This window comes from Phocoena sinus, chromosome 20 (genome assembly GCF_008692025.1).
Source record: "Phocoena sinus isolate mPhoSin1 chromosome 20, mPhoSin1.pri, whole genome shotgun sequence".
Lineage (NCBI taxonomy): Eukaryota > Metazoa > Chordata > Mammalia > Artiodactyla > Phocoenidae > Phocoena > Phocoena sinus.
In genome coordinates, this window is record NC_045782.1 from 31,627,714 (window position 1) to 31,653,047 (window position 25,334).

General features: G+C 56.5%; 2 protein-coding genes and 1 pseudogene across 6 annotated transcripts in view; 2 read left to right on the forward strand and 1 right to left on the reverse strand.

Annotated features, from left to right (window-relative positions):
* Positions 1-4,275: 4,275 nt before the first annotated feature.
* Positions 4,276-13,201, reverse strand: CA4 (carbonic anhydrase 4). Of its 3 annotated transcripts, none has more exons than XM_032616532.1 (9): positions 13,102-13,201; positions 12,641-12,768; positions 8,333-8,386; positions 7,238-7,393; positions 6,361-6,506; positions 6,143-6,241; positions 5,812-5,875; positions 5,526-5,692; positions 4,276-5,132 (listed from the first exon to the last, which is right to left on the reverse strand). In XM_032616532.1, the coding sequence occupies exons 2-9, from the start codon at positions 12,696-12,698 to the stop codon at positions 4,938-4,940; spliced, it is 939 nt and encodes a 312-aa protein (XP_032472423.1). In that variant the 5' UTR covers positions 12,699-12,768; positions 13,102-13,201; the 3' UTR covers positions 4,276-4,937. The 3 variants fall into 3 exon arrangements, with proteins under 3 accessions (XP_032472423.1, XP_032472424.1, XP_032472422.1); XM_032616533.1 differs by lacking the exon at positions 13,102-13,201 and adding an exon at positions 12,933-12,949; XM_032616531.1 differs by lacking the exon at positions 13,102-13,201 and adding an exon at positions 12,866-12,883.
* The window catches only part of ZNHIT3 (zinc finger HIT-type containing 3), a 46,462-nt gene continuing 32,405 nt past the window's right edge, over positions 11,278-25,334 (forward strand). For 2 of the 3 annotated variants that reach the window (XM_032616534.1, XM_032616535.1), the window contains exon 1: positions 11,279-12,356. Coding sequence is in view for 1 of the 3 variants with exons in the window: in XM_032616536.1 (XP_032472427.1) it covers positions 12,237-12,356 (120 nt within the window). In the remaining 2 variants the exon portion in view is untranslated. Of the gene's footprint in view, positions 12,357-25,334 lie in introns of all 3 variants that reach the window. The other variant, XM_032616536.1, reaches the window with a different exon arrangement.
* Positions 24,161-24,533, forward strand: LOC116745637 (annotated as a pseudogene).

Genomic DNA, 25,334 nt, shown 5'->3' on the forward strand with positions numbered 1-25,334 from the left:
CAGAGGGCGCATGCGTGCGTGAGTTCGCGGCTCCTTGGGGAGAGGGAGGGGAAGGGCTGGAGGAAGGTGAAATAGGAGCCCAGTCCCCAGCGCAGTCAATCCCACAGCAGCAGAGCAGGCCCCCACCCTGACCCCACCTAACAAAGCAGGGACAGGAGAGCTGCAGGCAGCCTGGGCCTCCACTGGCCCCCTTGGGTCCTCCTGGTGATGTCCTGAGTGACCCTAGGCAACGCTGGGCCAGGGTCGGGCTGGGAGCTCTGGCTCATGGGCTGCTCTGTGCGTGGGTGGGGTGGAGGGCTGGGGGAACGTCCCTGCGTGTCTGAGCAGAGCAGCAGTCCCCGTGAGTGTGCTGGGGATGGGAGGGTCCCCCCTTGGGTAGGAGCAGCACTGCTACCCCACCAGACATCAGCTGCTGACCCCAGCGGTGAACCAATGCATCACCCCTCTGCCCACCCTTCCCTAGCTCCATCCCTGGAAGCAGCCAGTGTTTCCCCATCTGTAGGCCTTACCCATCCTTCAGTGCTCTCTATCTAATAAAAAGAACCATAATAGTAACTACAAATTATTGAATACATCCTCCTGGCCAGGCATCTTGTTTCATCTTTACAGCAAACCTATGAGGTAAATACCGTCCCCGTCCCCATTTTACAGATGAGGAAACAGGCTCAGAATGGTGAATTAAATTACCAAAGTCACCTCACCGAGCTAGTCAGCAGGGGAAAGGGACTCAAACCCCAGGTCTGGGGCCCCTGCGCCCCTCTCACGGCCTATGTTTTGTAGGCCCTCTGGTTGGGAGTCCTGGGGGAAAGAAAGGCACAGATGGGCCTTTCTCTCCCTGAATCATCGTCTCTGGCACAGAGGAAATAACAGTGTTTGTTGAAAGACTCAATGTTGTTGAAAGAAAAATCTTGTTCCGTGTACCCACGTCCCTTCCCTGGCCCCTGTGCCTATCCCCACCCTCCCAGGCTTTGCAGCAGCCAGCACTTGGAATATGAGTCCAGTCTCATCTGGGACTAGGGCTCTGAGGAAGGAACTGGCTTGTGACTTGTCTGTCCTGTCACTCCCTCCAAAGGAAGCCCCTCCCTGGGCGCAGGGGTCCAGGAACATGTCCTTGGTCCCTAGAGGAGATAATGCCTTTGTCCCTATTCAGATAAACAAGCAAAGCCGCTAGAACTCGTGTAATGCAAGGTGCAGGAGCCGAGTCCCACCCACAGACACGGGCCTGGCCTTCCTCCCAAGGTCACCAGCAGGAGCCTGAGGACAGCTAGTCCCCATTAGACAGAAGGGCCAACCTTAGCCCATTTTGCAGGGGGATAAAGAGGCCCATAGCAGGGAAGCCACGTTTCCATCCCTGCAAGGTTACCAGCTTCCCTGCCTCTTTCCACCCCTAACCCACTCAGAAGCACGGAGCCTCAGGGCCCACCACACCGGGGCAGCGCTCACAATGCGGTCTCGGTACAGGCAGCCCCTGGAGTTTTGTGACACAGCAGCCTTTACACTTACATGTGCGCCTGGGCACGTCCACCACCACCACCCTTGACTCTGGGCCCCTACAGACCCTACTACTCCCCCCACCCCCTGCTTCCCTTATCCCCCTCCCAACACTGGCAGATCAGAGCCACAGGAACCGGGGCCAGCAAGTGTGCACGCTGAGAGCCAAGATGGGGAAGTTTATTTTCTAAGAATCATCTAAACACATGGGGAGTATTTTTAGCCCCTGGCTCCCTCCCAGGTGCCAAATCTAAACAGGGGGCCAGAGAGACAGCCCATCAGGGATACAGAGCAGTATGTGGAGACAGGGTGGGCCAGCGTGCTGCAGACCCCACCCCGCCCTGTTCCAGAGGTTGGATGACTGTCAGAGAGAAAGCTGGCCGTGGAGCCCAAGACGCAGAGAAGTTACCCCGGGGTCTGACAGGTCCCCTAACCCCTCTCTGTGCCTCAGCAACCTCATCCGTGCAACAGGAGAAATACCCCCTTATAGGATTGTCATGTGGCCCATGGCGGCTCCTGCAGGCATTCAGTGAACGTGCACATGTTCTGTGCTAAGGGACCTAGAAGTCAGGTGGTGACCCAAACCTTCAGCCATGGAGCCTTCCCCAGCCCTGGTCGGCCGCAGTGAAGTGTGTGTGCTCCTGTGTGTGTACGTTCTTGTACCCAATGCAGGGACTCAGGAGTGAATGAAAGTAGGGCTGGGGGCTGCTGGTAGCCCCCATCGTCTCTGGGGGAGCTGTGTCAGGAGCCAGGCTGGCTGGGCACAGGGAGCTTAGAGCACCTTCTCCAGAGAAGGGGTCTGCAGAGGGTGGGGGGCGGGGCCTGGCAGGGGCAGGGGAGTGAAACTGCTCAGAAGAAGAGGCTCTCAGGGGCACACACACAGCTCACTGGCCTCAGCCTCCAGGGCGCAGGGGCCAATTCCAGGGGCGGGGCTGCCCTCTCCCGGGGTGACTGGCCAGCAGTGACCTTGCTGTAAGTCGAGCGCTGACAGCACCTGCTCTGGCCTCCAGTTGCAGGGGACAAGCTGTGCCCGTTGTGGCCCCCACTGGCCAGGTTTATTACTGCGGGGTCAGAGGGACGGCGACGGGGGGCGGGGGGGGAGGGTCGTGTGCCGGCAGCAGCCGGGGGTTGGAGAGGCCCAGTCTCCCCTACTTGCTAGAAAAGAGCTGGGACTTCCTGGTTCTGCTGCCACATTATTCACTGAACGTTGCCTTGAGGGTGTAGTTGGTGGGGAGGGGCAGTTCAGACTTCTGAGAGCCCTGAGCCTGAAAGGGGGAGGGGAGGAGGAGGGCGCAGCTTGGATCTTAGACCCCCCAGCCTGCCTGCGTGGGAACCAAAGAGAACAGGTTCGTGTCCACACACCCCCTGCTGACACAAGCTGCCTGCTGTTGCCATAGTGACAGTAATACCAACACCTCCACCAAGGCTGGCTGTGTGGTCAGCAGTGAAGGGAGGGGGTGCTTATTCTTGGTCACGAAGGAGGAAAGGGAGAGGGAGGCTGCTATGGAGGGGAGCAGCCCTCGTCCCTCAGCCTAGCTGCGGGTGGTCAGGGACTCTGAGGGTATCTGAGTGGGAGAAGGCTTAGAGGTCACCTCCTCCAACCAGCCCCCCTCCAGAGACCAACGGCAAGCCAGGGCTTCCAGCATCCGTAGTGGAATCCCATGTGTGCTGACCTAGCTCTGCGTCTTCCTGTGGGAATCTATCTCATCACCTCCAGACAGGAAGCCTGTTACAGAGAGGTTGTCCCTGCACCAGCTGACCTGGCCCCGGCCCCAGGGCCCCTCGCCACCCAGCAAGGCCCATTCTTGGCCTCTTCCCCTCTTCTCATGCTCCTCCAAAATCCATTCTTCTTTTTTTTTTTAAGTTTATTTATTTTGGGCTGCGTTGGGTCCTTGCTGTGCACCGGCTTCCTCTAGTTGCGGCTACTCTTGGTTGCAGTAAGCGGGCTTCTCATTGCTGTGGCTTCTCTTGTTGCGGAGCGCGGGCTCTAGGCGCGCAGACTTCAGTAGTTGCGGCACGTGGGCTCAGTAGTTGTGGCACGTGGCCTCTAGAGCTCAGGCTCAGTAGTTGTGGCACACGGGCCTAGTTGCTCTGCGGCATGGGGGATCTTCCCGGACCAGGGCTCGAACCCGTGTCCCCTGCATCGGCAGGCAGATTCTTAACCACTGTGCCACCAGGGAAGCCCCCAAAATCCATTCTTAAAATCCATCTCACGGTCCTCCAAAACTCCAGCCCTGCCCTGGATGACGAGGTCCCGGAGCCTGAGGCCCCTCAACCCCTGGCCCCCAGGGCCCAGCCTGGCCTGGGACCCACCTGTGGGGCCCTTATTTCTTTCTCCCTGTTTTCTGGACCCTCCTCTCTGCACCTGCCGCCTCCTAGTCTCACTCCCTTCTTGGGCCCCAGAAAGGGAAAAGCCATTAGAGACAGGATCTTGGGGTGGGGCAGGTGTGCCTTCATTGAAAGCTCCTAAGTTCAAGGACCAAAGACCCTTGGATTCACCTGTGACCCAGTAGCTCCTGGATGAGGCATCAGTCCTAACTGCTCCCCGTACGCCTCACCCCTGCAGCCCCTGCACCACGGCCCCCGCTCCCCTCTCCCCCTTCCCCCTCCCCACCCTCCTCACTTGCCCACTGTCTCTCTCCCCCTCCCTCCCTCCCTCCCTTCCTCCCTCCCTCCCTCCCTCCATGCATGAACACTTGCTGGCCTCCTGGTGGCCTCCCCCCACTGCCTCCTGCAAGTCTTCTGATGGATGCCCCTTCCCACTGATTGACCACAGCCATTTGATACGGTGTACAATGTGTCTCTTTATTTATAGTGTCTCCTGCTAGACTGTGAACTCCAGGAGGACAGGCATTTTGTCTGTCTCATTCCCTGCCACAGCCCCAGTGCCTAGAACATAGATGCTCAAGAAACACTGGGGCAAATAAATGAACCCCACTACCCATCCCACCTAGGCTGTACCCACACAGGACCCACACTCTCCACCACTAGTACAGGGCGGAAGGTGCTGGCCGGCTCTCAGCTGGCTCTGCCGTGGCCTCACTATGTGGCCTCCACCCAGCCTCCTTTCCTTTCTGGGCCTCAGCTTCCCCCATTATATAATGAAAGGCTGGATTGGAACTTCTCCAGCTGTGGCTGGGTTGGAGCTCTGAGGTCCCTTCGGCATCTCTCCAATTGCGGTGTCAACGGGGAATTCACAAAGGTGGGAGGGGTGCCGGCTCAGAAGAAATCTCCAGGCCCTAAGGCCCCACCCTGGCATGCTGGGGTGGGTTGAGGGAGCAGGGCAGCAGTAGTTGTGGGAACTAAAAACAGACGTAAGAGAGGTTTCCCAAAAAACATGTCCCTATTTTAATCATCACCAAAGTCCAACCCGGGAAGCCTGAGGAACAGAGGCTCAAGCCCTCTTAAGGGCTGAGACCAGAGGTCAGGTGTCCAAACATGAGTCGTCATCGGCGGAAGCCTGCTGTCAGGCAGGTGAGCACGGGGGCCAGCAGGGCAGGCAGCGGCAAGGGCAGCAGCCGTCCCAGGGCCTGGGACCTGAGAACCTGGCGCTGCCCCCGGGGCTGCAGGGGCCTGACATTGTCTGTCATTTTCAGTTTCTTCTCGTTGTCGTAATACAGCTTCTGAGAGAATGCCAGGATCTGTGGAAGGCACAGGGCTCAGCAGGGAGGGATGAAGCTGGCGGAGCTGCACTCCTCACTGTGTGACCTCAGGCCAGTCGCCTGGCCTCTCTGAGCCCCCTCAGGTTCTTGTGCAGAGGAAAAGAATCAGGGATGTAAAGTGCTTTGCATCCATGGGGGCTCAGCTCCCATGAGTGTCCTAAGCAGAGGGGACTCACAGCTCTGGGCTTTGAGGGCCTGTGATTACTACCACTATCATCACTGTTACCAGAGAACAGTGGTTCTCAAGCTTGAGCTTGCATTAGCCTCACCTGGGGGCTTGTTGAGCCCCAGACTGCCTGGGGCCCCCCACAAAGGGACAGTTTCCAGGACCTGACGCAGGGGAGGCTGCACCCTCGGCCGGGCCCCGTGTACCTGGTCCTTGTGGAGCTGAATGGGCTCCTGGAACACGGTCCAGACCACCTTCTCATCGCAGCCTGGTGTGGTGAGCGAGCCCAGGTAGCGGAAGTAGTGCCTCAGTTTCTCCTTCTTGGGGAGCAGGTCGAAGAGGCTGATGTTGTCTTTCAGCATGGTGTTCATATCTGGGGAGACTCACACACCTCACTCTGAGAGTACAGGCTCCTCCACCATCCAGACCTTCTTCTGTAGGAAGAAGTCTTCTCCCCTCCCCCAGCCCCCCGCCTCCCGGGTCCTGACTCACTGGGATTGGGGATGTCAGACAGCGCCTGCACCAGGGGCTGGAAGTTAACATTCTTGGATCCGGCCTGGAACAGGAGGGAAAGGGGCTTGAGAGAGGCTTGTGGGGAGCCGGTGGAGACCACCAGTTCACTCTCCCAGTCTGGGGTGGGGCGGGCATGCAGCTTCTGGGACTGAGGCCCTCAAAGGCCCTGGGCTCCCCACATGGGGAGGTACAAGTCACTGAGAAACAGAGGGGAAGTCGGAGCTTCTCCAGCCCCTCCCGCCTTGCTGGGATCCCAGGTCTCTGGATCCTAAGAAGCAGCCCCTCGAGCCCTGAGGGATGGCAGCCCCACCTCCACCATGAAGGCCAGCACCGCGATCTCATCTTTGGGGTCCTGGTTCTGGTTCGTGTTCCTTGATGTCCCCTTTTCTTTCTCATGTACCACGTGCATCTGGTAAGGGGTGAGAGGGATGGAGAGAGAACCCGTCAGGGTGCTGGACCCTCCTTCTTGCCCAAGGCAAGTATACCCAGAGCCCAGCCAAGGCATCCACCTGGGAAGAGGTCCCTCACCTCCATGGCAAAGCGATCCCCGTCGAAGCTGTGCTCCGAGCCCCAGTCCAGCACCTTGGACCAGTGTAGGTGCAGCTGCTTGGCCCGGTACCGGGCGGCCAGTCCTCCTCCAGCAATCGAGGCCTCGTCCCCCAGCAACACCATCACTGGAGGGCACAGGAGCGGGCAGAGTCCTCGCACCCACCTCCCCCAGCCTCTCCCAGCCCCTCATCCCAGCTCCATCCAGGCAGGACCTTCTCTCCTACCTCGCACCCTTCACAGGCTAAGGTCACGGGCCTGAAGGGACAGGAACAGTGGTACAGCCTGGACCTTCCCCTGGCCCCCTCCTCGGCCTCCCTGTCTGCCTCTCCCTCTGTACACCCCTCACTGCCCAAACATGCAACTCAGCCCGGTCCTGCCCGTGCTTCAACCCCCTCCATGTGTGGTGCCCCAATGCCCCCAGGGCCACGTCCAAACTCCTCAGCCCTGGGCAACCTGCCCCAGGCCCAGCTGGACTGACCCTGGGCTGGCTCTGGCCCCTCCTAGCTTCGCTCTGTCCTCCATGCACATGGGGCCACATGCAGCCCTTTGAACACCCCAAGCTGTTTCACGCCTCTGTGCCATGCTGTTCCTTCTTCCTAGAACCTGTCCCCTCCCCCACTACAGATTGCTCTGATACAGGATTGAAAATACTGATAGAATGTTCCCTCCTTTCCAAAGTCCACCCTGCTTTCCCCACCCCGCCCCCCCAGGGATTTTCAGCCTCTCCTCAGCAAAAGTGGACAACCCGGTGTGCCCTCCCAGGAGGAGCCCAACCCTCCAGTCCTTGGGGAACTTGGGTCCCAGGATCCCGTGCCCCTGATGTCCGGGGCCTGCATCCAGCCCATCTGAGACCTACCTGAGTGGCCATTGTTTTGCACGGCCCACTTTTGCTTCTTGTCGTAGCCGGAGAAGGAGAAGGGTCCCAGGTTTGCGTCCAGCAGTGTCTTGGCAGTGGCGATGTTGATGGGGGACTGGCGGTCATTCTGGCAGCTATCGCCCCACTGGTCCGGCCCTGAGCAGGGAGGGAGGGTGGGCTGGGAGTCAGGGGCGCCTGGCACCGAGGTGTGGCGTCCTCCACCCCACTCAGGTCAGGCCCAGCTCAAGGCAGCAAGGTCTTTGGATGGCTGGCAGGCTGTGCTGGGGGGATGCCCAGCACAGAACTCCACCCTCACCCTTCTCCCTCCTCAGACACTCACACTCACACAAAACCAGCAAGGCGTGGTGTGGACAGGGTAGGACTAGGGTGTGAGCTCTGGAGTAGGGGACCACCTCAGATGCTGGGCTGTGAAAGGAAAGCTCCGTGATAACCTGCTTCCTAGGGGTTCCGAAGTTCAAAGGAGGTTGATGGGAGAGTGTGTGGAAGCGGTAGAGTCCCCTGGAAGGGCCGCTTGTGAAAGGACCCCGTGACTTGACACTAAGCCTTGTCTGAGCCCTGGGAGGCAGGGAGGGAGCCCCAGGGGAGGCCAGCCCCCGGCACCCAGGACCTCCCACACCAGTGAGCGGGGCTGGGGGGTTGGGGAGCACTGTCCAGTCACCAAAACAGCAACGGTGGGAGGAAAGCAGATTGCAGGAAACTGGGCAGCGCTTGAAAAAGTACAAAGAACCGCCACCCAGGCCCACGTGCAGGGGTGTCACTGGAACAGAATCAACTCTCCGTTTTGTTATGAGAGGAGCAAAATGAATTTCTCCCTTTGATGCTGCTCCTTATTTCAGAGGACCAGAGGGCTGACTCTCCTGGTGTCAGAGACGACGACAGGAGGTCCCAGTAAAAACTCAGGTCACTCTATGTTCCCTGTGCCCTGAGCACCAGGAGAGAGAGAGAGAGAGAGAGAGTGTGTGTGTGTGTGTGTGTGTGTGTGTTAGGAGCTGATATCGGACTGGGGCCACCATCACCTCATCCTTCCCACCTTCCCTGCGTCTCCATTTCAACCTGGAGACTCGCTGCACTTACCCAAGCAGGTGTAGTTGGAGGGTTTGACTTGATTCTGGTAGCACCAGTGTGACCCTGGAACAGAGAAAGGAAGGATGTGAGGCCTGTGCAGAAGCATGTCAGTGTATCTGTGTACACACACATCTGTCTCTATGAGTGCCGGTGAACTGTGTGCACACAAGCAACTCTGTGTGTGTGTGTGTGTGTGTGTGTGTGTGTGTGTGTGTACACAGTGGGTCAGAGGCTGGGAATATCCCTGGAGGCAGAACCTGGCCTGGGATGGGATAGAGCATCCCTGGGGTGCCATCCTGGGGGACAGAGGGCCCAGGGGAAGGAGCCTTAAGAAGAAACTGTAGGGATGGAGAAGGAGGCAGTCGAAACAGCCAGGCTCCAGGCGTCCCTGACCCATAGCCAATCCACTGGTCCCCTTGCCCAGGGCACTGTCCTCAGACAAGGCAGACCAGACAGCCAGGAGCCCTGGAGGGGCCCTCCAAGGCGGGTCAGCTCTCCCCAGGGGCTAGCCTGGACACTCTCTACCTGTTGATCATCAGCCTCCTCCTCCCTCCTTGCATCCCCTCCCTCAAACCTGGAAGGGAGGCTGGTGAGAGGGGAAGAGGAGGCCCCCCAGGACAATACAGCCACGTTCAGCCTGGCTCCTTTCCCAGAGTTGATGCGATGATGAGGGAGATTAGGCTAGTCCCTCCCTGGAACACACCCTCTTGTGCTATTAAGACCCATTCTTGTCTAAACTCTCACAGTCCTGCAGGGAGGAAGGCGGCTAGGTCTTTTCCCCTGTCCCTCCAACCTGCAGTCCTGGTGTTTGGGACCAGACAGACTTGCCTTCCAATCCCCCACTCTGCCTCCGGACAGGAGAACCAACATCTCTGAAAAAAGGCTGCATCATGGATATAGCTCACTAATGCAAGATGTTGACAACAGGGCAAACTGTGCACATGGGAACCCTCTTCTCTGTGCTCTCTGCTTGATGTTTCCGTAAACCTGAAACTGCTCTAAAATTACTCTATTGATTTTTAAAAGAAAGTCTGTGCCAGCAGGGCGGACAAAGCATTTGATCAGAGCTGGAATTCTAGCTGGGCCACTTAGGAGCTATGGGTTTAGGGACAAGTCACTTAATCTCTCTGAGCCTTAGTTTAGCTGTCTGTAAAATGGAACTAATACCATCCACCTCATAGGACTGTGGGGAGGATTAAATGAGAGACGGTAGAGAGTGCTCCAGGCAGTTGGAATTTAGTCAAGTCCCTGACGAGTCCTTCCCTTGTCCTTGGCTTCCTCCCTCCCTCCCCTCCTCAGCCTCCCGTCAGGGCACAGATGGCCAAAGTCAAGGAGAGAAACGAAGTGAGCTGGAAAGAACTCAGGGATGAGGAAATTCCTAAGAAAAGCAGAGCTTCCTGCTCAGCCTGAGCACACCCATCCCCACCCAAGCCCACCTCCTCTGGGGTCCCTGCAATGGGCATGGGGTGGAGAGGGGGCAGGTTCTCGGCAGGGGCTGGGAGGAAGGCCAGGAGACGGAGCACCTATAGGAAATTGGCCACCCCGCACTCTGGGCCCTTCAGAGCCACCTGGGGTTTCCCAGTCTCCCAGGTCTGGATCAAATGCTGTGCCTACTTTGCTGACACAGCCTCTTTCAGAGATGAACAGTCCCTGCAGTGTCTTCCCCTGGCCAGTCCACCCCCTGCCCGGGACAGGGCTCTGCTGACCCTGGGACTTGCTGCATCTGGGGAAGCCTGACGAGGGTGAGCTCTGCAAAGGGCAGTGGCCACTTCCCATCCAGGCCCGTCTCTGCGTGTTGGCAGACTCTGATGCTGGAGCCCACCACCCGGCCTCCAGTCCTGGCTCTGACTCTTGCTTATTCTCTGCAAGAGAGTTCATTAACTTTTCTGAGCCCACTTTCTTCCTTCCTTCCTCAGGCAGAAGGAGCTGCCACTGATCTCCCAGAGGCAGTGTCTAAGGACACACTGGATGGGAGGTCATTTGCACCCGTGAAAGGCTTCCTGTTATGATTCTGCTGGGTCTCAGAGGTCCTGAAAGGCAGAAGGCACTCCAAGGTAGAGCTGGCCCCTGCTGGTGACTGATACCCAGGGGGAAGCTGTTTTCAGGGGAAGCCTGGCTTGAGCCGGAACCCTCAGGAGCCAGCTCTGATGGGTGGAATCCCTGTCAGCCTCCCTGGAGCCCATCTGGTCCAGGCTGAGCTTTTCAGAGGAATTTGCTCCTCCCTGCTTCTGGCTACAGCTCCTAGGGTTGTCATGGTGACCTCTGATCCACTGTCTTAATCACAGAGACTTTTGACCTGCTTGGTTGAATACTCTTGAACCTACCCTCTTTAGGAAGCAGAAGCCGGGAAAATGTGATGTTGATGAGGCCAAGGCTGGGGGTCAGGTCTGTATCCAAAGGCTGAAGGTAGGGGCTGGGTTTTAGGCAAGTGGTGGCAGGGTCACGGAGCAGCTCAGACTCCTGTACTGGTTCATGAGGGAGCAGCCCTTACAGATAATTACCAGCCAGTTCTCTCAGGCCACTTCCTAGAGGACCTGGGAAGGAGAGGAGCTACCCACAGGTCTTGGCTCCAAGCTCAGATGCTGCCTAGTCCATCTGCCCGGACCAGAGATGGAGTGAGAGAACTAACGACCATCGCCAGTCACCCAGCCACTGTCCCCCACCCTTGACGTACCCACCACCCCAGGCCCCTGCTTTAGAGCTGATTGAAGAAGTTCTCTCAGGTGGACCTTGCTCACCGCACCCTCCCACTCCAGGGGGAGGGAGGAATCCTGAAAACCAGCTCAGCGAAACCCGAAGATGCCCTGGGCAAAGTCTCAGCAGCTCCTGGCTAGGTCTGGGACTCTGAAGGGGCCTATGACCCTCTCCCCTCCTCTCTCCCTGTCAGCAGATGGTCTGAGGACGTCGATGTACAGCCTGGTCACTCTCCAGCCTCAGGTTCCCTAGGAGATGAAATGGGGCGGGGGGGAGGGGTGGAGAAGGCAGGACCCTCGGCAGCTCCCAGTCAGAAAGCCCCAGCCCTTAAGGGGAGCACAGCTTGTGAGAGGGGGCGGCTGAGAGAGAATCCTGGCTGGCGGGGCCCAGGCCATGTGGCTACAGAGTGCCTGCTATGTGCCACACAGGCACGGCACTAAGCACCTACTCCCACCATCTTATTTGAATCCTCAGAACAATACCTGAGTCAGATTACTCTCTGTTTTGTAAGCGAGGAAACCGACTTACCCAAGGAGGAAACTGACTTACCCAGGAGGGAAGTGACCCAAAGCCACACAGCTACAAAGCAGCCGCATTAATTGCAAAGCATTTCTCTTTCTACAAGCCCAGCGGCTTAAGTAGGTTTCAGACCTCCAACCCTACATGTAAAAATGTTCACATCCCGCCTTTTCTGTTTCCTCCTCTCCTAGGAAGAGGCCGGGAGTTGCTGAGGGATGCCCCTCATACCCCACCATGGGCCAGCTAAGGGTCTCCTTCTCTGCTGCTGAGGGCACCCTCAGCCCTCACGCATGACTCCAAGAGAGGAGCATCTAGCTTTAGAGAGGAGATTCGGCCAGGTGGACCCCAAGGACCATCCAAGGGGTAGCTGAGATGGGGACTGGCAGATGGGGGCCTCCTTCCAAGGAGATGGCTCCCCGTGGGGTCGCAGAGAAGGTGCCAGATTGGATCCCTGTGCCCAGACGCTGGAGGCGCCTTCAGCTCTTTATCAAATATTAACACCCCTCTCCTGCCACCTTCCACATAGGCGAATAATTAAGAGCTCGGCCTCACCATTAATCTTTAAACGAAAATCACCCCGGCCGGAAAGACCGGCTTGGCTCGGGTCTCCGGATGTCCCCCTCCAGGCTCCCTACACAGTTCTGGAGGTGAAGGGTGCTGGCAGCGTCCGGGGACAAGGCACCCAGGGTGGGAAGCGGGGATGAGCGGGCCCCACCGCACCCAGTTTGTTGTCCTTTCCCCGGGCCGGGGGCAGCCACCAAGCACTGAGCCCCCGCGGGACGGACAGCGACCCACGACAGACGGAGGAACACCAGAAAGGGTAAGAAACAGAAGCGTGCGCCGCGGCGGCTCAGAGACGTATCCTTGCCCCGGACCCGCACGGCGCCCGGCGGAGGGCCGCGGGCCCCGCACACCGCAGTCGCGCACACGCTTTGCACCCGCTGCCCCGCGCCCGCCGCGCCCGGCCGCCCGCGCCTCTCCGCTCCCGCCGCCCGCGCCGCCCCATCGCCTGCGGCCGCAGCCTCGGCGTGGGGCGCGGGGCCCGAGCGCCGAGGGGCCACGGAAGGGCCACCGAGGGGTCCCGGGGCCGAAGCCCTCGTTCACCTGCGCGGGCCCAGGGCCGGGCGGCGGCGAGGACCAGGAGCGCCGGCAGCAGCCGCATCCTGCGCAGGAGTGGCGACGCCGCCGAGCCGGGGACCGCGCGCTGAGGAGGCCGCCGGGGGTCCGCGGTCCTGCCGACCCAGGTTTTATAGCGGAGCCGCGACGGGAGGGAGCCCCGACAGCAGGACGCGGGTAGCGGCTCCTCCCCCTGGCGGGTCCTCCCCTCACCTGTCCCTGATCTAAGAGCCTCCACGCCCCCACTTGCGCTCCGCACCCACCCCCACCGCCTGGTCACCTTCCGACCGGTGCGCGAGGGCCCCTCACCCACCCGCGTCCTCAGCGCAGAGGCGGCGCCCTCCTGCCTCGCTCCTCCCCTGTCCCACACCTGGTCTCTGGTTTGGAACCAGGGTAGCGACATCGCAAGATACTCGATCCACACAAGGGTGGGGACCCCGGATTCCTGCCTTGGATCGTTTTGGCGTGGACCGCTGCGCAGCCTTCTCGCCTCCGAAGCAGCCCGCGGGGCCCTTGGAATGGGCTGGGGCTGGAGGCTCGGGGAATGGAGATAGCGTCGGAGGGATGACGGAGTTGAGGGATGTGCGATGGTGTTTCTTGAACCCGGTGTCCCCAGAAAGAGGGCTTGCTTTTCTGTCTCAGATAAGACCCAGCTGATTCTCTGGGTCTTATCTCTTTTTCTGTTCCCTCCCAGGCTGCTCCAAACTTAATTTCTAAGCAACCCAGGTACTGCCCCGTGGTCCAATGGCTAAGACTCTGTGCTCCCAATGCAGGGGGCTGGGGTTTGAGCCCTAGTCAGGGAACTAGATCTCACATGCCGTAACTAAAGATCCCACATGCCGCAACTAAGACGCGGCGCAAATAAATATTTGAATCTTATTTAAAAAAAAACAACAACCCAAAGACTGTTCTTCTAACACAGAGTGAGGACACCTATGAATTTCTGTGCAAGTGTGTATGTGATGGCCAGCGCTGGGGATGCTGAGGGGGCGGAACTGAGTAATGGATTGCAAAGAGGCTCAGTGAGAGAGGAACTAATGGGGTCAGAGGAGAGGGGCTGGTCCTGTTGAGGGCACCCCCACCCCCGACTGCAGAGCTAAGATGGGAAGAGAAGAGACTGGGGTCTGAATGGATCTCTCCTTTTCTCATCTGCCAGAATCTTCAGAGGAGTTCAGGGAAAGAAAACTTTCCTTGGAGGAGGCCCTAGCATTTAGGGAAATGGGGCTGGGGGCCTCCACGAGAGGAAGCTGCCTCTTGTCTCAGGAAGGATGCTCCCTCTCCTGGACTTGGCTCGCCTGCTACAATGCCTCTGTAGACTCCTTCATGGCTCTAGGTGCTGTGTGTCCCACATGGGGTGGGGACTTCTGTGGCAGTTTGAGAAGCTCACTCAGACTTGAGTGGGGAATATGGACTTGGGTGGGCCTGGGCCCCCTCCTTCAACAGGAAGCCCCAGTTTTCTGGTCTAGTCACTTCCCCATCCTCTGCCAACCTCTCAGCACCCACAGGCCTTTGAACTTAGGCAAGAGACCTCTGAGGAGGGATTGCCTCCTCCAGAACTATCTGGGCAAAGGGGCTTCCTCCCTGCTTAGAGTCCTGGCTGACTGTCCCCCACCTTCTGGCCCAGGATCACACAGCCTCAAGGAGCAGCTTTGATCCTCCAGAGAGGAGAGGGGGGGAATCCACATCAGGCTTAGGGTCCTATTGTCTGTGCTGCGTTAGAATTTCATCAACATCCTGGGACTTGGACAGTCAGGGGAGGGATTCCACACCCCGGGATCTTTTCTGGTGGAGTGGATTTGTGTTCACAAGGCTGTAAAAATATATCTTTTAGGACTGGGTAATTGAGTGGGGAGGAAGCCCATTCCTGGGAATGAAGTCTACTTCAGGGGTCCCTTTAACCCCAAGCCAGCCCCCCTTACAGGCAGGAGAGAGACTTAGAAACCTTTGGTGGGGTTAAGGGGCTATTGACTGGTGACCTTAGAGTCACTTCAAAGTCCCTTTGGGAAGAGGAAGAGGAAGCTGATTTCTAAGTAATCCTCTCCCTTCCCATCAGCGCAGCCCCTACTATGTTTTGGGCCAATGAGCTGTGGGAGGAGAACCAGGCCCCTGTGTGGTGTTCCTTCTGAGGCATGGGGAGGGGGAGGAGGTTAAAAATGGGCGCTTCCTCAAGGATGCGTCTTAATCACGGGTACCACCGAGACTGCACATTTGCGACGCGGGAAGTCAAGGGGGGTGGCTCCTGCTCTATCCATCATCTCTGATTCCAAGGTTACACAAGGCAGGTTACTTTGTGTTACCAAGGTCACCCAGCCTTATCTCCCAGCCTGAACCCCTGTCCTGCCTGCCGTAAACCTGTCACCTGTCACTATCTAATCACCCTGGGCCTAGTTTCCCTGGAGGGTACATGACCCCTCATTAGATCAGGGATGGGCCCTGCTATGTCTCGATGGGGCCCATAAAGCTGCCAGCCCGGGCCCAGCTGTCCCAGCCCCGCTACAGCCTCCTTCCTCTTACTCCACACAGGGTCCCCGAGCATCCTGTGTTCAAGTCCCTGCTCTTCCTTTGACTCAGGGATGACCTAGGGCAACTGTCTTACTCCTCTCTGATTGCAACTTCCCCATCTATAAAGTGGCGATGGGAACCCTGCCCTGCTGACGTCTGCCAATAAACAGTTATTGGGCCAGAGGCTGCCCAGCCCAGACTTTCACAACCAGCCTCCTGGTGCCTCGGGTGTAGCCACTGGCCCATTGCGGATGCAGAAATGGATCGCACCATGTGGGGATTTTCACACCATGGCCCTGTCTGGAACAGGAGGGATGCACTCGGGGAGCTACAGGGCTTTGAGATCAGACAACCCTGGATCACTTGTGGTTCTACCCACTTGCTTTGTGACATCAGCCAAGCCTTGGTTTTCTTCAGCTGTGGAATAAAAATCATACCCCTATCTTCCTCATATGTTTCTTTCTATTCTTTTCTCTTCTTTTCTTTTTGACGTGGACCATTTTTAAAGTCTTCATTGAATTTATTACAATATTGCTTCTGTTTTATATTTTGTTTTTTTGGCTGCGAGGCACATGGGATCTTAGTTCCCCAACCAGGGATCGAACCCGCACCCCCTGCATTAGAAGGCAAAGTCTTAACCACTGGACCACCAGGGGAGTCCCCCTTATAGGTTTCTGATTCTCGTGATTCACTGTGAGAACTCAAGTGACTAAAGCCTGAGGAGGGCTGACCAGGGGCCTGGGCACGTTAGCACACTTCACCATGACCTCTATCTGAGTAGACGTCCTTTCACCTGGATTGAACATGACCCTAGGCAGGCATGGATGTGACATTGAGTGGAAGCGGACACTGAGCTAGGCCCAGGGAGGGGCCCTGGCACATCCAGGCTCCTCTTGGTCTCCCAAGACCTAGGGAGGGGTGAGGAAGGCTGAGGGACAAGGAGGGAAGCCCCAACTGCAGGGACCCAAAAAGGTGAGATTCAGATTCAGCCTCTCCTGGGACTCTGATGGGCTTGGGGTGGAGACACAGGGGAACAAGACGCTGCACTCCTGGTGTTCATAGGTCAGAGGAAGGCCTAGGACATATCCCTTAACAGGAGACTACCAGGTCTGTGATCAGGGGGTGAGGTGGGCAGATGGAGAGAAGGCAGAAGCTTAGAGTAGGTTTTGGAGCAGCACTGCCCTGGATTCACATCCCCACCTCACACTCACCCTTCCCTCAAGCTCAGTGTCCTGGTCAGGAAAATGGGGATGGAGACAGTAAGACAGTGCCTCCCTCCCATGTATGGTTAGGATTCAACTAGATAATGCTGGGTAAAGGGCCTGGTGGAGGTCCAGGCGCTTAGCAAGCGCTCAGTAAACCTCAGCTGTTAAGTATGACTGTTACGGGTAGGAATAGCAGATGCCCATGGTGTTACAGGAGCCCAGAGGACTGGCACCTGGCCCAGCCAGTGGGTGGGGAGCTGGGCGCGGGGGGAGGGGGAGGCTTCCTGGAGAAAATGAGACTCAAGCTGAGTATTGGAAGACACACAGATGTTAACACGAAAAGGGAAGGGAAATCCAGGCAAAGGAAACAGACTGAGAGAAGGCATAGAGGTAGGGTGAGAGGGAGAGTGCTCAGGGATGAGGCTGGAGAGGTACTTGGCCCCAGAGAGAGCAGACTGGTATGTTGGGATTAGAAAGTTGGACTGACCTTTCCTTTTTTTTTAACAAATTTATTTATTTTTGGCTGCATTGGGTCTTCGTTGCTGCGCGCGGGCTTTCTCTAGTTGTGGTGAGTGGAGGCTACTCTTCGTTGCGGTGCACAGGCTTATTATTTCAGGCTTCTCTTGAGGCTTCTCTTGTTGCAGAGCATGGGCTTCTAGGCACGCGGGCTTCAGTAGTTGTGGTGCACAGGCTTACTAGTTGTGGCTCACGGGCTAAGAGTGCAGGCTTAGTAGTTGTGGCGCACGGGCTTAGTTGCTCTGCAGCATGTGGGATCTTCCCGGACCAGGGCTCGAACATGTCCCCTGCATTGGCAGGTGGATTCTTAACCACTGTGCCACCAGGGAAGTCCCCTGATCTTTCCTTTGATAAGGGGTAGATATCAAGATCCTGTTTTTTTTTTTTTTTTTTTTTTTTTTTTTTGTGATACGTGGGCCTCTCACTGTTGTGGCCTCTCCCATTGCGGAGCACAGGTTCCGGACGCGCAGCCTCAGCGGCCATGGCTCACGGGCCCAGCCGCTCTGCAGCATGTGGGATCTTCCCGGACCAGGGCAGGAACCCGTGTCGCCTGCATCGGCAGGTGGACTCTCAACCACTGCGCCACCAGGGAAGCCCAAGATCCTGATTTTATAGGCCAGGAAATATTCTCAGAGTAACTCGGCCGTAGAAAGAGACAGGGATCCTCAGCTACCTTGAGTTATGGAAGAGAGAGCTGAGGCTCAGAGAGTGTAGTGACTCACCCATGTTACCCAGCAAGGAAAGAGCAGAGCTGGGATTGGAACCCTAGTCTCCTGCCCCGCCCCCATTCTCTTTCCATGCCATCTCATCCCCCCACCACACACACCTTCCTCCCATTGGAGCCCCCAGCCTCCATCTCCCCTTGCTTTCTGCACCTGCAGAGTCCCCTTCAATTAACAGGGAAACGTTTGCAGAGACTCCAGCTTTCGTGTCCCTGGATATTGAGATTAAACCTACATGCAAAGGGAGCACATGCAGGGGCTTCCCTGGTGGCACAGTGGTTAGGAATCCACCTGCCAATGCAGGGGACACGGTTTCGATCCCTGGTCCTGGAAGATCCTATATGCTGCGGAGCAGCTAAGCCCGTGCGCCACAACTACTGAGCCTGTGCTCTAGAGCCCGTGCTCTGCAGCAAGAGTAGCCACCGCGATGAGAAGCCCGTGCACCGCAATGTAGAGTAGCCCCCGCTCGCCGCAACTAGAGAAAGCCAGTGCACAGCAACGAAGACCCAACGCAGCCAAAAATAAACAAATAAAATAAACAAATTTTAAGAAAAGGAGGGGAGCACGTGCAAAGTGGGCTCCACCATTCCGGAACCTGGATCTCTGCCATAATCTAGCAGAGACAAGAAAGCACCTCTCCACCCAGCATCTGTGGAAGCTGCAGTCCCTCTTCCCTGGTCGTCACACCCACCCTATTTCTCTGGCCTGTAGAGAGAACCCCGGGGGAGCAGGAAGGGGGGAACAGAGAGGAGCTATCATGGGGGCAGGATTGGGGCCTCCTTAGTAGAGAGGTTTGTGGAAACTTCTACCCCTGAAAATTTTGAAATAATAGTAGCAGCAAGAAGCATGGAATAATCCAGCAATGGAGATGCCATATGTCTGTTCCTGCCCCGTAGAGAGTTCAGGAAAACTCCCCCACCGCTGTCCCTCCCCTCTCAGCCACAGGAGCCGGATCACACCAGCAGGAGGCCGGGGTCAGAGCTGCTTTCGGTTTTCCAATATAGTATTTATATATATTCTGGTTTGTGGTGGAAGGAGCTCTAAAGAGGGTGATGAGGGTGGAACCAGGTGGGGAGAAAAGGCAAGAGCCACATAGGCTGCCTTGGGGGGTGGGGGGGAAAGCGAAAATTCCCTCCTCAGTTAAATGGTATGGCAACACGGAGAGAACAGGCTCTTTTAAGGGTTTGTGTGTCTGTTAACTTCTTTTTCTCTGGTTATCCGGATAACACCTACTCATTGTAGAATATTTGGAAAGAAGCAGGGGGAAAAATTGCAGATAACCTTATCTCCCAGAGGTAACCATTTTACAGTTTAACATATTTTTTAAATTTTTATTTATTTTTGGCTGCGTTGGGTCTTCGTTGCTGTGCACGGGCTTTCTCTAGTTTCGACGAGCAGGAGCTACTCTTCATTGCGGTGCACAGGCTTCTCATTGTGGAGGCTTCTCTTGTTGCGGAGCACAGGCGCTAGGCACGCGGGCTTCAGTAGTTGTGGCACAAGGGCTCAGTAGTTGTGGCTCCCAGGCTCTAGAGCGCAGGCTCAGTAGTTGTGGTGCACGGGCTTAGTTGCTCCGCGGCATGTGGGATCTTCCCCGACCAGGGCTCGAACCTGTGTCCCCTACATTGGCAGGCGGATTCTTAACCACTGCACTACCAGGGAAGCCCATTTTTATGTATTTTTAAGAAAAAGTATTTTAAAGAAAATAGTCAATCACCCCCACTTTAATCCATCTGTTTCATTTTTCCAACTTCTCTTTCAAACTTAATCTATATGCAAAACACTATTGACATTGTTCTGCTTTTTAACCTTCACCTTCCAGTGTCAGCATGAGTCCATGTTACCTCACAGCCTCTACAACTGTCATTTTGTGGTTCCGCAATGTACACGGCTTGTGCCATCAGCTTACTTTCCATTCTAAATAACACTGAAGAGAGTATCTCCCCGCTGGAGAGGCAGGGCCACAGACTGGGGAAGGAAACCGGGGTCCCAGATCCTTTCCCCAGCTCCTCATTGAGAAAAACTACCTTCACTTTATGAAGGGCTTCCCTGTGGCGCAGTGGTTAAGAATCCGCCTGCCAATGCAGGGGACACGGGTTCAAGCCCTGGTCCGGGAAGATCCCACATGCCGCGGAGCAACTAAGCCCGGGTGCCACAAGTACAGAGCCTGTGTTCTAGAACCCACGCTCTAGAGCCCACGAGCCATAACTACTGAACCCGCGTGCCACAACTACTGAAGCCCGCGCGCCTAGAGCCCGTGCTCTGCAATAAGAGAAGCCACTGCCTACACACCTCAACGAAGAGTAGCCCCCGCTCGCTGCAACTAGAGAAAGCCCGCGCGCAGCAATGAAGACCCAGCGCAGCCCAAAATAAATAAACTTTAAAAAAAAAGAATCTGAGTCAGGAGTTCTAACTCTTTGATCTCTGAAGTACCTGTAAGATAGGGAATATGGGGGGAGGCACGGTTCAGGGGGTAAGGAGTGTGTTTCTGTGTAGATTTGCCGGGTAGAGACGGTGTGAGAAAAAGTGTGTGCCTGCGGGCGCCTCCTCTTACGGGTGTGTTTGCACAGCAGCGCCCTCTGCTGTCCCTGCTCCCCCAACAGTCCTGTACCGTTTACAGTTTGAAAGTCCTTCCCCCTAACTTTAGTCTGTCTTTCCCCATGTTTCTTTTTCAGTTGTGCGGAGCACAATAAAATCGCATTCAAAGAGTTGAAAAACAATTCTTATATTGTTTTTCTCATTCCTATACCCATTGCCCATTTAGCTCTGATAAAAAAAACAAATTCACCTGAGTAAATTTTAAAGATCTTATTGGCTTTATTCAATGATTCATGAATTGGGCAGCATCCAACCTAGCAGATGGAAAGGAGCTCCGAGGAGCTGTACAAAATGAAAGACTTGTATAGGCAGAGGGAGCGGGAACAAGGAAGTTATACTAGACAGAAAAGCAGATTGGCTGTGGCAAGGGCACTTTCCTTTAGAGAACGGTAGGGGTCGTTCAGAATGAGGCAGATTACTTAACTAGTGCTGGTTAACTCTCAGTTTGGCGATGTGGGGCTAAGCATAAGTGACTCCATTTGTCTTGTTTTTAACAGTCCCTTTCAGGAGACTTCCAGGACGCTACTGTCATGTGCAACCTCATTTAATCTGAACTACTCTTAGGTGTCACAGGGAAACTGAGACAAGAAATTAAGAATGTGTCAGCAAGTCCCCTAAAGACCCCATCCTAACCACTTCCTTCTGGAAGTGACTCCCTGGCCCTGGCTCACCCATGCCCTGGGAACAGATGAGGGTGTCAGAGCTGCAGATACAAGCTGAGATTTAGCAAAGCTGCATAGATAGCTCACCTCCCCACCTCTGATAACAGCTCCACATGGATACCTGTGGGATGGGTAGATCAATCTGCCCTGACTCTTCTCTTATTGTGGCAACAGAGGACGGGGGTGGCCGTGGTTCTGCTGTAGTAAGTAACCCCAAAGTTAACCTTGAAGGATAAAGTTTATTTAATGAATCCCATGTGGGATGGGTAGGGGCAGGGCCGCCTTCAAGGGCATGGGACTTGGATAGTTGCACAGGGGCTGCACTTGGTTTAATGTTCTGCTGTCGCCGTCTTGAAATTCTTAATTTTTGAACAAGAGGCTGTGCATTTTCATTTTGTAGCAGATCAGAGTTGGGGGCGGTGACGTGCAACGGAGTCCTCGGCTTCGGTTCTGCTTTCTCGCAGGAAACGTTCCACACTCGCTTGCCGGAAACCCACGGCGCCGCGCTGCTGCCGCCCCTGCCCTCGAAGCCGGCGGTTCTACGTGCCGGTTCCCGCCTAGGCCTCCGGAGCGCTGCCGGCTCCGTGCAGAGCTGCGTGACTCTGGGGCGCGCGCCACTCCCAGCCCGAGCGCCGGCAACCCGGGTCAGCCTCCGCTGGGAGGTAGTGACGGGCGCTTTCCGCAGGCTCGGCTCCCCTGGAACGTGCTGGACAGCACCCGCAGGCCCTGCGCTGCAGACTTCTGCCTCCACTATCTGGTTTCACACCGTGCCCTGGGCTGAAGATCAGAAGGTGTAAGAAGGCCCCGAGCTGCGTGCGGTCCTGGAAGACCGTGCAGGGGCACAGCGGAAACGCAGGTGCGGCAGGGCCCTCCCAGGGCTCGCTGGAGTGCACGAGCCCGGCGTGCTGGCTCTTCATTGAACCGTCTGCGCCCTCATTTCTGAACTAGCCCCAGCTTCTTTGGGCTTCCCAGAATTACCACCATTGCGATCTACACCCTCAAGGGCAAAAAATCTGGACCGGGAGATACGGTACTCTACATTGGGAACAGCTGACACCTTCCTCCTTGCCTAGTCTTTGGGAGGCACGGAATGGGGACGCCCACACGAGCTGGGGGTCACCCAGAGTCGAAGGAGGGCATATTCACTGTGTGAAAGGTACATGCGAGGAATTCTAGGGATTTTTCTCTCCTGCCTTGCAGGTAGCAGAGTCTGCACAGCTTGGATGCTTGTAAGGGGGTTGAGTCCGTGAAAACTGAGGGAGCCTTCCCAGTCTCACCAAACAATTCACAAGACAGGTTTGGAGTGGGCAGGGACTATGTCCATAATGTGTGAGTTCCTACCAGCCCCAGGACAGAGTATGAGATTCGAGTTTTGCCCACCTCTCCCGTGGTCCCTGGGTCTGGTCAGGTCATGGACATTCTCTCAGGCAAGCTCGGAGCTCCTGCGTGCCTCCAGTTCAAACCGGTGATGGTCTGAATTGTTGAGGCAGACGATGACCCATGCGGGTTATTGGACCAGTGTGAACATGCCCTGGAGTTCGGGTCGGATCCTGAACAGGGGACGCGTCTTCTCCTAGGGGGCGGAGGCCTTGGGGAACTTCAGCACCATGGGATGGACAGCACCCTGGAGGTGCAGGCCTAAGCCCAGTAGGGGCTGTGAGCGCCCAACTCCCCCATCGCGAGCTTTAGGGTGGGAAGCCAGGCGGAGGGACGGTCCGGACGGAGCCGAGCTCCTGGACCCGGGCTTCAAGCCCCAGAGGCTGTGTGGGGCTTGGGGCCAGTGCTTAGAGGATAGGGCCCGAGTTTGAGGTCCCTGCTGAGGGGGAAGGAGACGGGGAGGGAGCCAGAGCCGAGCTAGCCTGGGAAAGCTGGTGTTCCAGAACCGCGGAGCCGACGGCTGAAGGCGAGTCCTGGTCAACCCTCCTTGAGCCTCCATCCGGTTCGCTTGGAATTCCAGTGTAGACGCTGACTCTGGTGTTCTCTGCGACAGAGCTCTGGCATTCGCAGGCCCAGGTATGCAGCCTCCACTACCCGCCCCCGATTAGAAAGAAAGATAAGGGCATCTCTTGAAGGGAAATGGAGATGTGGAAGGGCTATTCCAGGGGAGGGAGGCAAGGCACTCGGCAGAGCTGACCTGGTGACCGCGAGGAAAGTTACAGACTTCGAGGAACCGTATAAATGACCCTTCATAGGGTTCAGATTACACACCTCACGGAAGCAGAGCCGCCTCCCTGAAGCCGAACCGTCCCCAGCGCCTCCGGACTGCAGCCCCCGGACTGCAGCCCCCGGACTGAGCGGACAAAGGCGGAGGGGAGGCGCTTGGGATGGGCGGCAACTTGTGGCTCTGGGAGGGCTAGCGTGCAGGTGGCGCGGGAACCCTGACAGGTGCCCCCCTCCCCATCCCAGGGCCAGGATGAAACCCAGGGCTCCCACTAAACATGACTCCATCTAGACACAATGCCCCATCCCCTGAACTTGCATTTAAGGCACCTGTAACATCCCACTAATTCATCTCTGGCCACATCCACTCCGCAGGCAGTCCCAGGGTTCCACCTCCTCGCTGTTTTGGCCTCCTCGAATTTCTGATTCCACCCACCCGGAACACCCTTCCTAGTCAGGCTTGAAGATCCCCTTTCTCCTGAAATGTCCTAGTTCCAACACCTCCAGCCGGGCAGCATGTGCTGGGTCCTCTCCTCTGCCCAGGCTCCCTGGTCTTGTGGCAGATGTCACTCTGCGGGTCTCTCCTCTCTACCTTGGTCTGTCTCTCTCAACCCCAAGGCCCTGAGTTTTCTCAGGTCAGGAACCGGCTTGGCTTCTCCTACAGTAGTACTACACAGTAGGAGCTCCACAAATATTTGTCAGTGAAGGAGGCTTGTCTTGCTTTACTCAGCGTGGGTAGCATGGACTGGGGAGAGGCGGGCTCCTGAGGGCCAGTGGCTCAGGATCGCCCTGGGGAGAGTCTCGGTGAAATGACTGCCCCCCTGATCCAGCCGCTGGTCCCAATCTCGGTTTATCCAGTTGTAGGATGTATTGGCAGTGTTATGAAAATGACATGATGGGGGAGAACCTTAGGGTCTCGGGCATTCTGAATTTATTTTACAGATAGGGCTACAGGCCCAGAGATGGGGCTGTAATTTGTCCCAGGTCACATAGCAAGGTAAGGCAGGGCCAATGTCAGAGGTTTTTTAAAGATGAACAGATGGGGAAAAGCAATTTCCAGCCCCAGAAAATTGAACTGGGGAAAACCTGGCTGCAGTGTGTGTTTCTGCTCAAAAAGCTTCAGCTTTCCAACCCTGGCCTGGCAGGATGGCTCCTGCAAAGAAGGGTGGTGAGAAGAAGGGCTGGTCCGCCATCAACGAGGTGGTGGCCAGAGAATACACTTTCAACATTCACAAGCACATCCATGGAGCGGGTTTCAAGAAGCGTGCCCCTCAGGCACTCAGAAATCCAGACATTTGCCATGAAGGAGATGGGGACTCCAGATGTACGCACTGACACTAGGCTCAACAAAGCTGTCTGCGCCAAAGGAATAAGGAAGGCCCCATACCATCTCTGTGTGTGGTTGTCCAGAAAACATAATGAAGTTGAAGATTCACCAAACAAGCTCTATACGTTGGTTACCTATGTACCTGTTCCCACTTTCAAAAATCTACAGACAGTTAATGTGGATGAGAACTAACTGTGCTTGTTCAATAAAGTTATAGACACCCGCCCCCCCAACCCCAAAAAAAGCTTCAGATGTCCCTGGCCAGGGTGAGACCACTGACATCACCCAGAAACACACAGGCGCTGATCCCGGGTTTGCTGGGCCAGGATAAACGAGGGACTGTAGAGACCGTTTTTGTCCCACTCATACATTTTATAAGACCCAGAGAGAATAGATCACCGGCCCCAAGCCACACGGCGAGGTAGGGAGAGGGCCTGGGATAGTGTTCTTCTCGGATCTGAACTGTTCATGGACAATTTCCTTCCACGCGAAGGAACCTCGACCTCCCGGACACGCATGAGGCAACCACCTAGCAAGGTCCTCCAACTTAGCAAGGTCTCTGCCTCGGGCCAGGGACCTGCCACCGATCGAGTGCACGACGCTCTACTTCCAGTCTTGAGTAAAAAGCAGGAGTAATCGATTGGTTTCCCTGCCCGGCGTCGCCGAGCACTGATTGGCTCTGGTTTGGAACTGGGAGCAAGGCGAGGGCGGAGGGGTGGGAGGGGATTGACGCCGACCCTGAAGCTTCTGGAGCAGTAGGAGAGCAGTCCTGTGCAACAGGTACTCGGATCCCAAAAGCGCTGTCCCGTCGCCAGGTGCTCAGTGAGTGCAGGAGGCCGGGCAGGGCCCGGGGGTCCCATTCCTCCTCACCGCCATGGGGTCTAAGTCCCATTTAGTCCTCCTTTTAAATCGCCCTCAATCTGGCGCCTCCTTGCCGCGCTCAGAGGCCCTTCCGAGGCTCGCAGACTCTATTGGCTCCTTCGTTAAAACTCA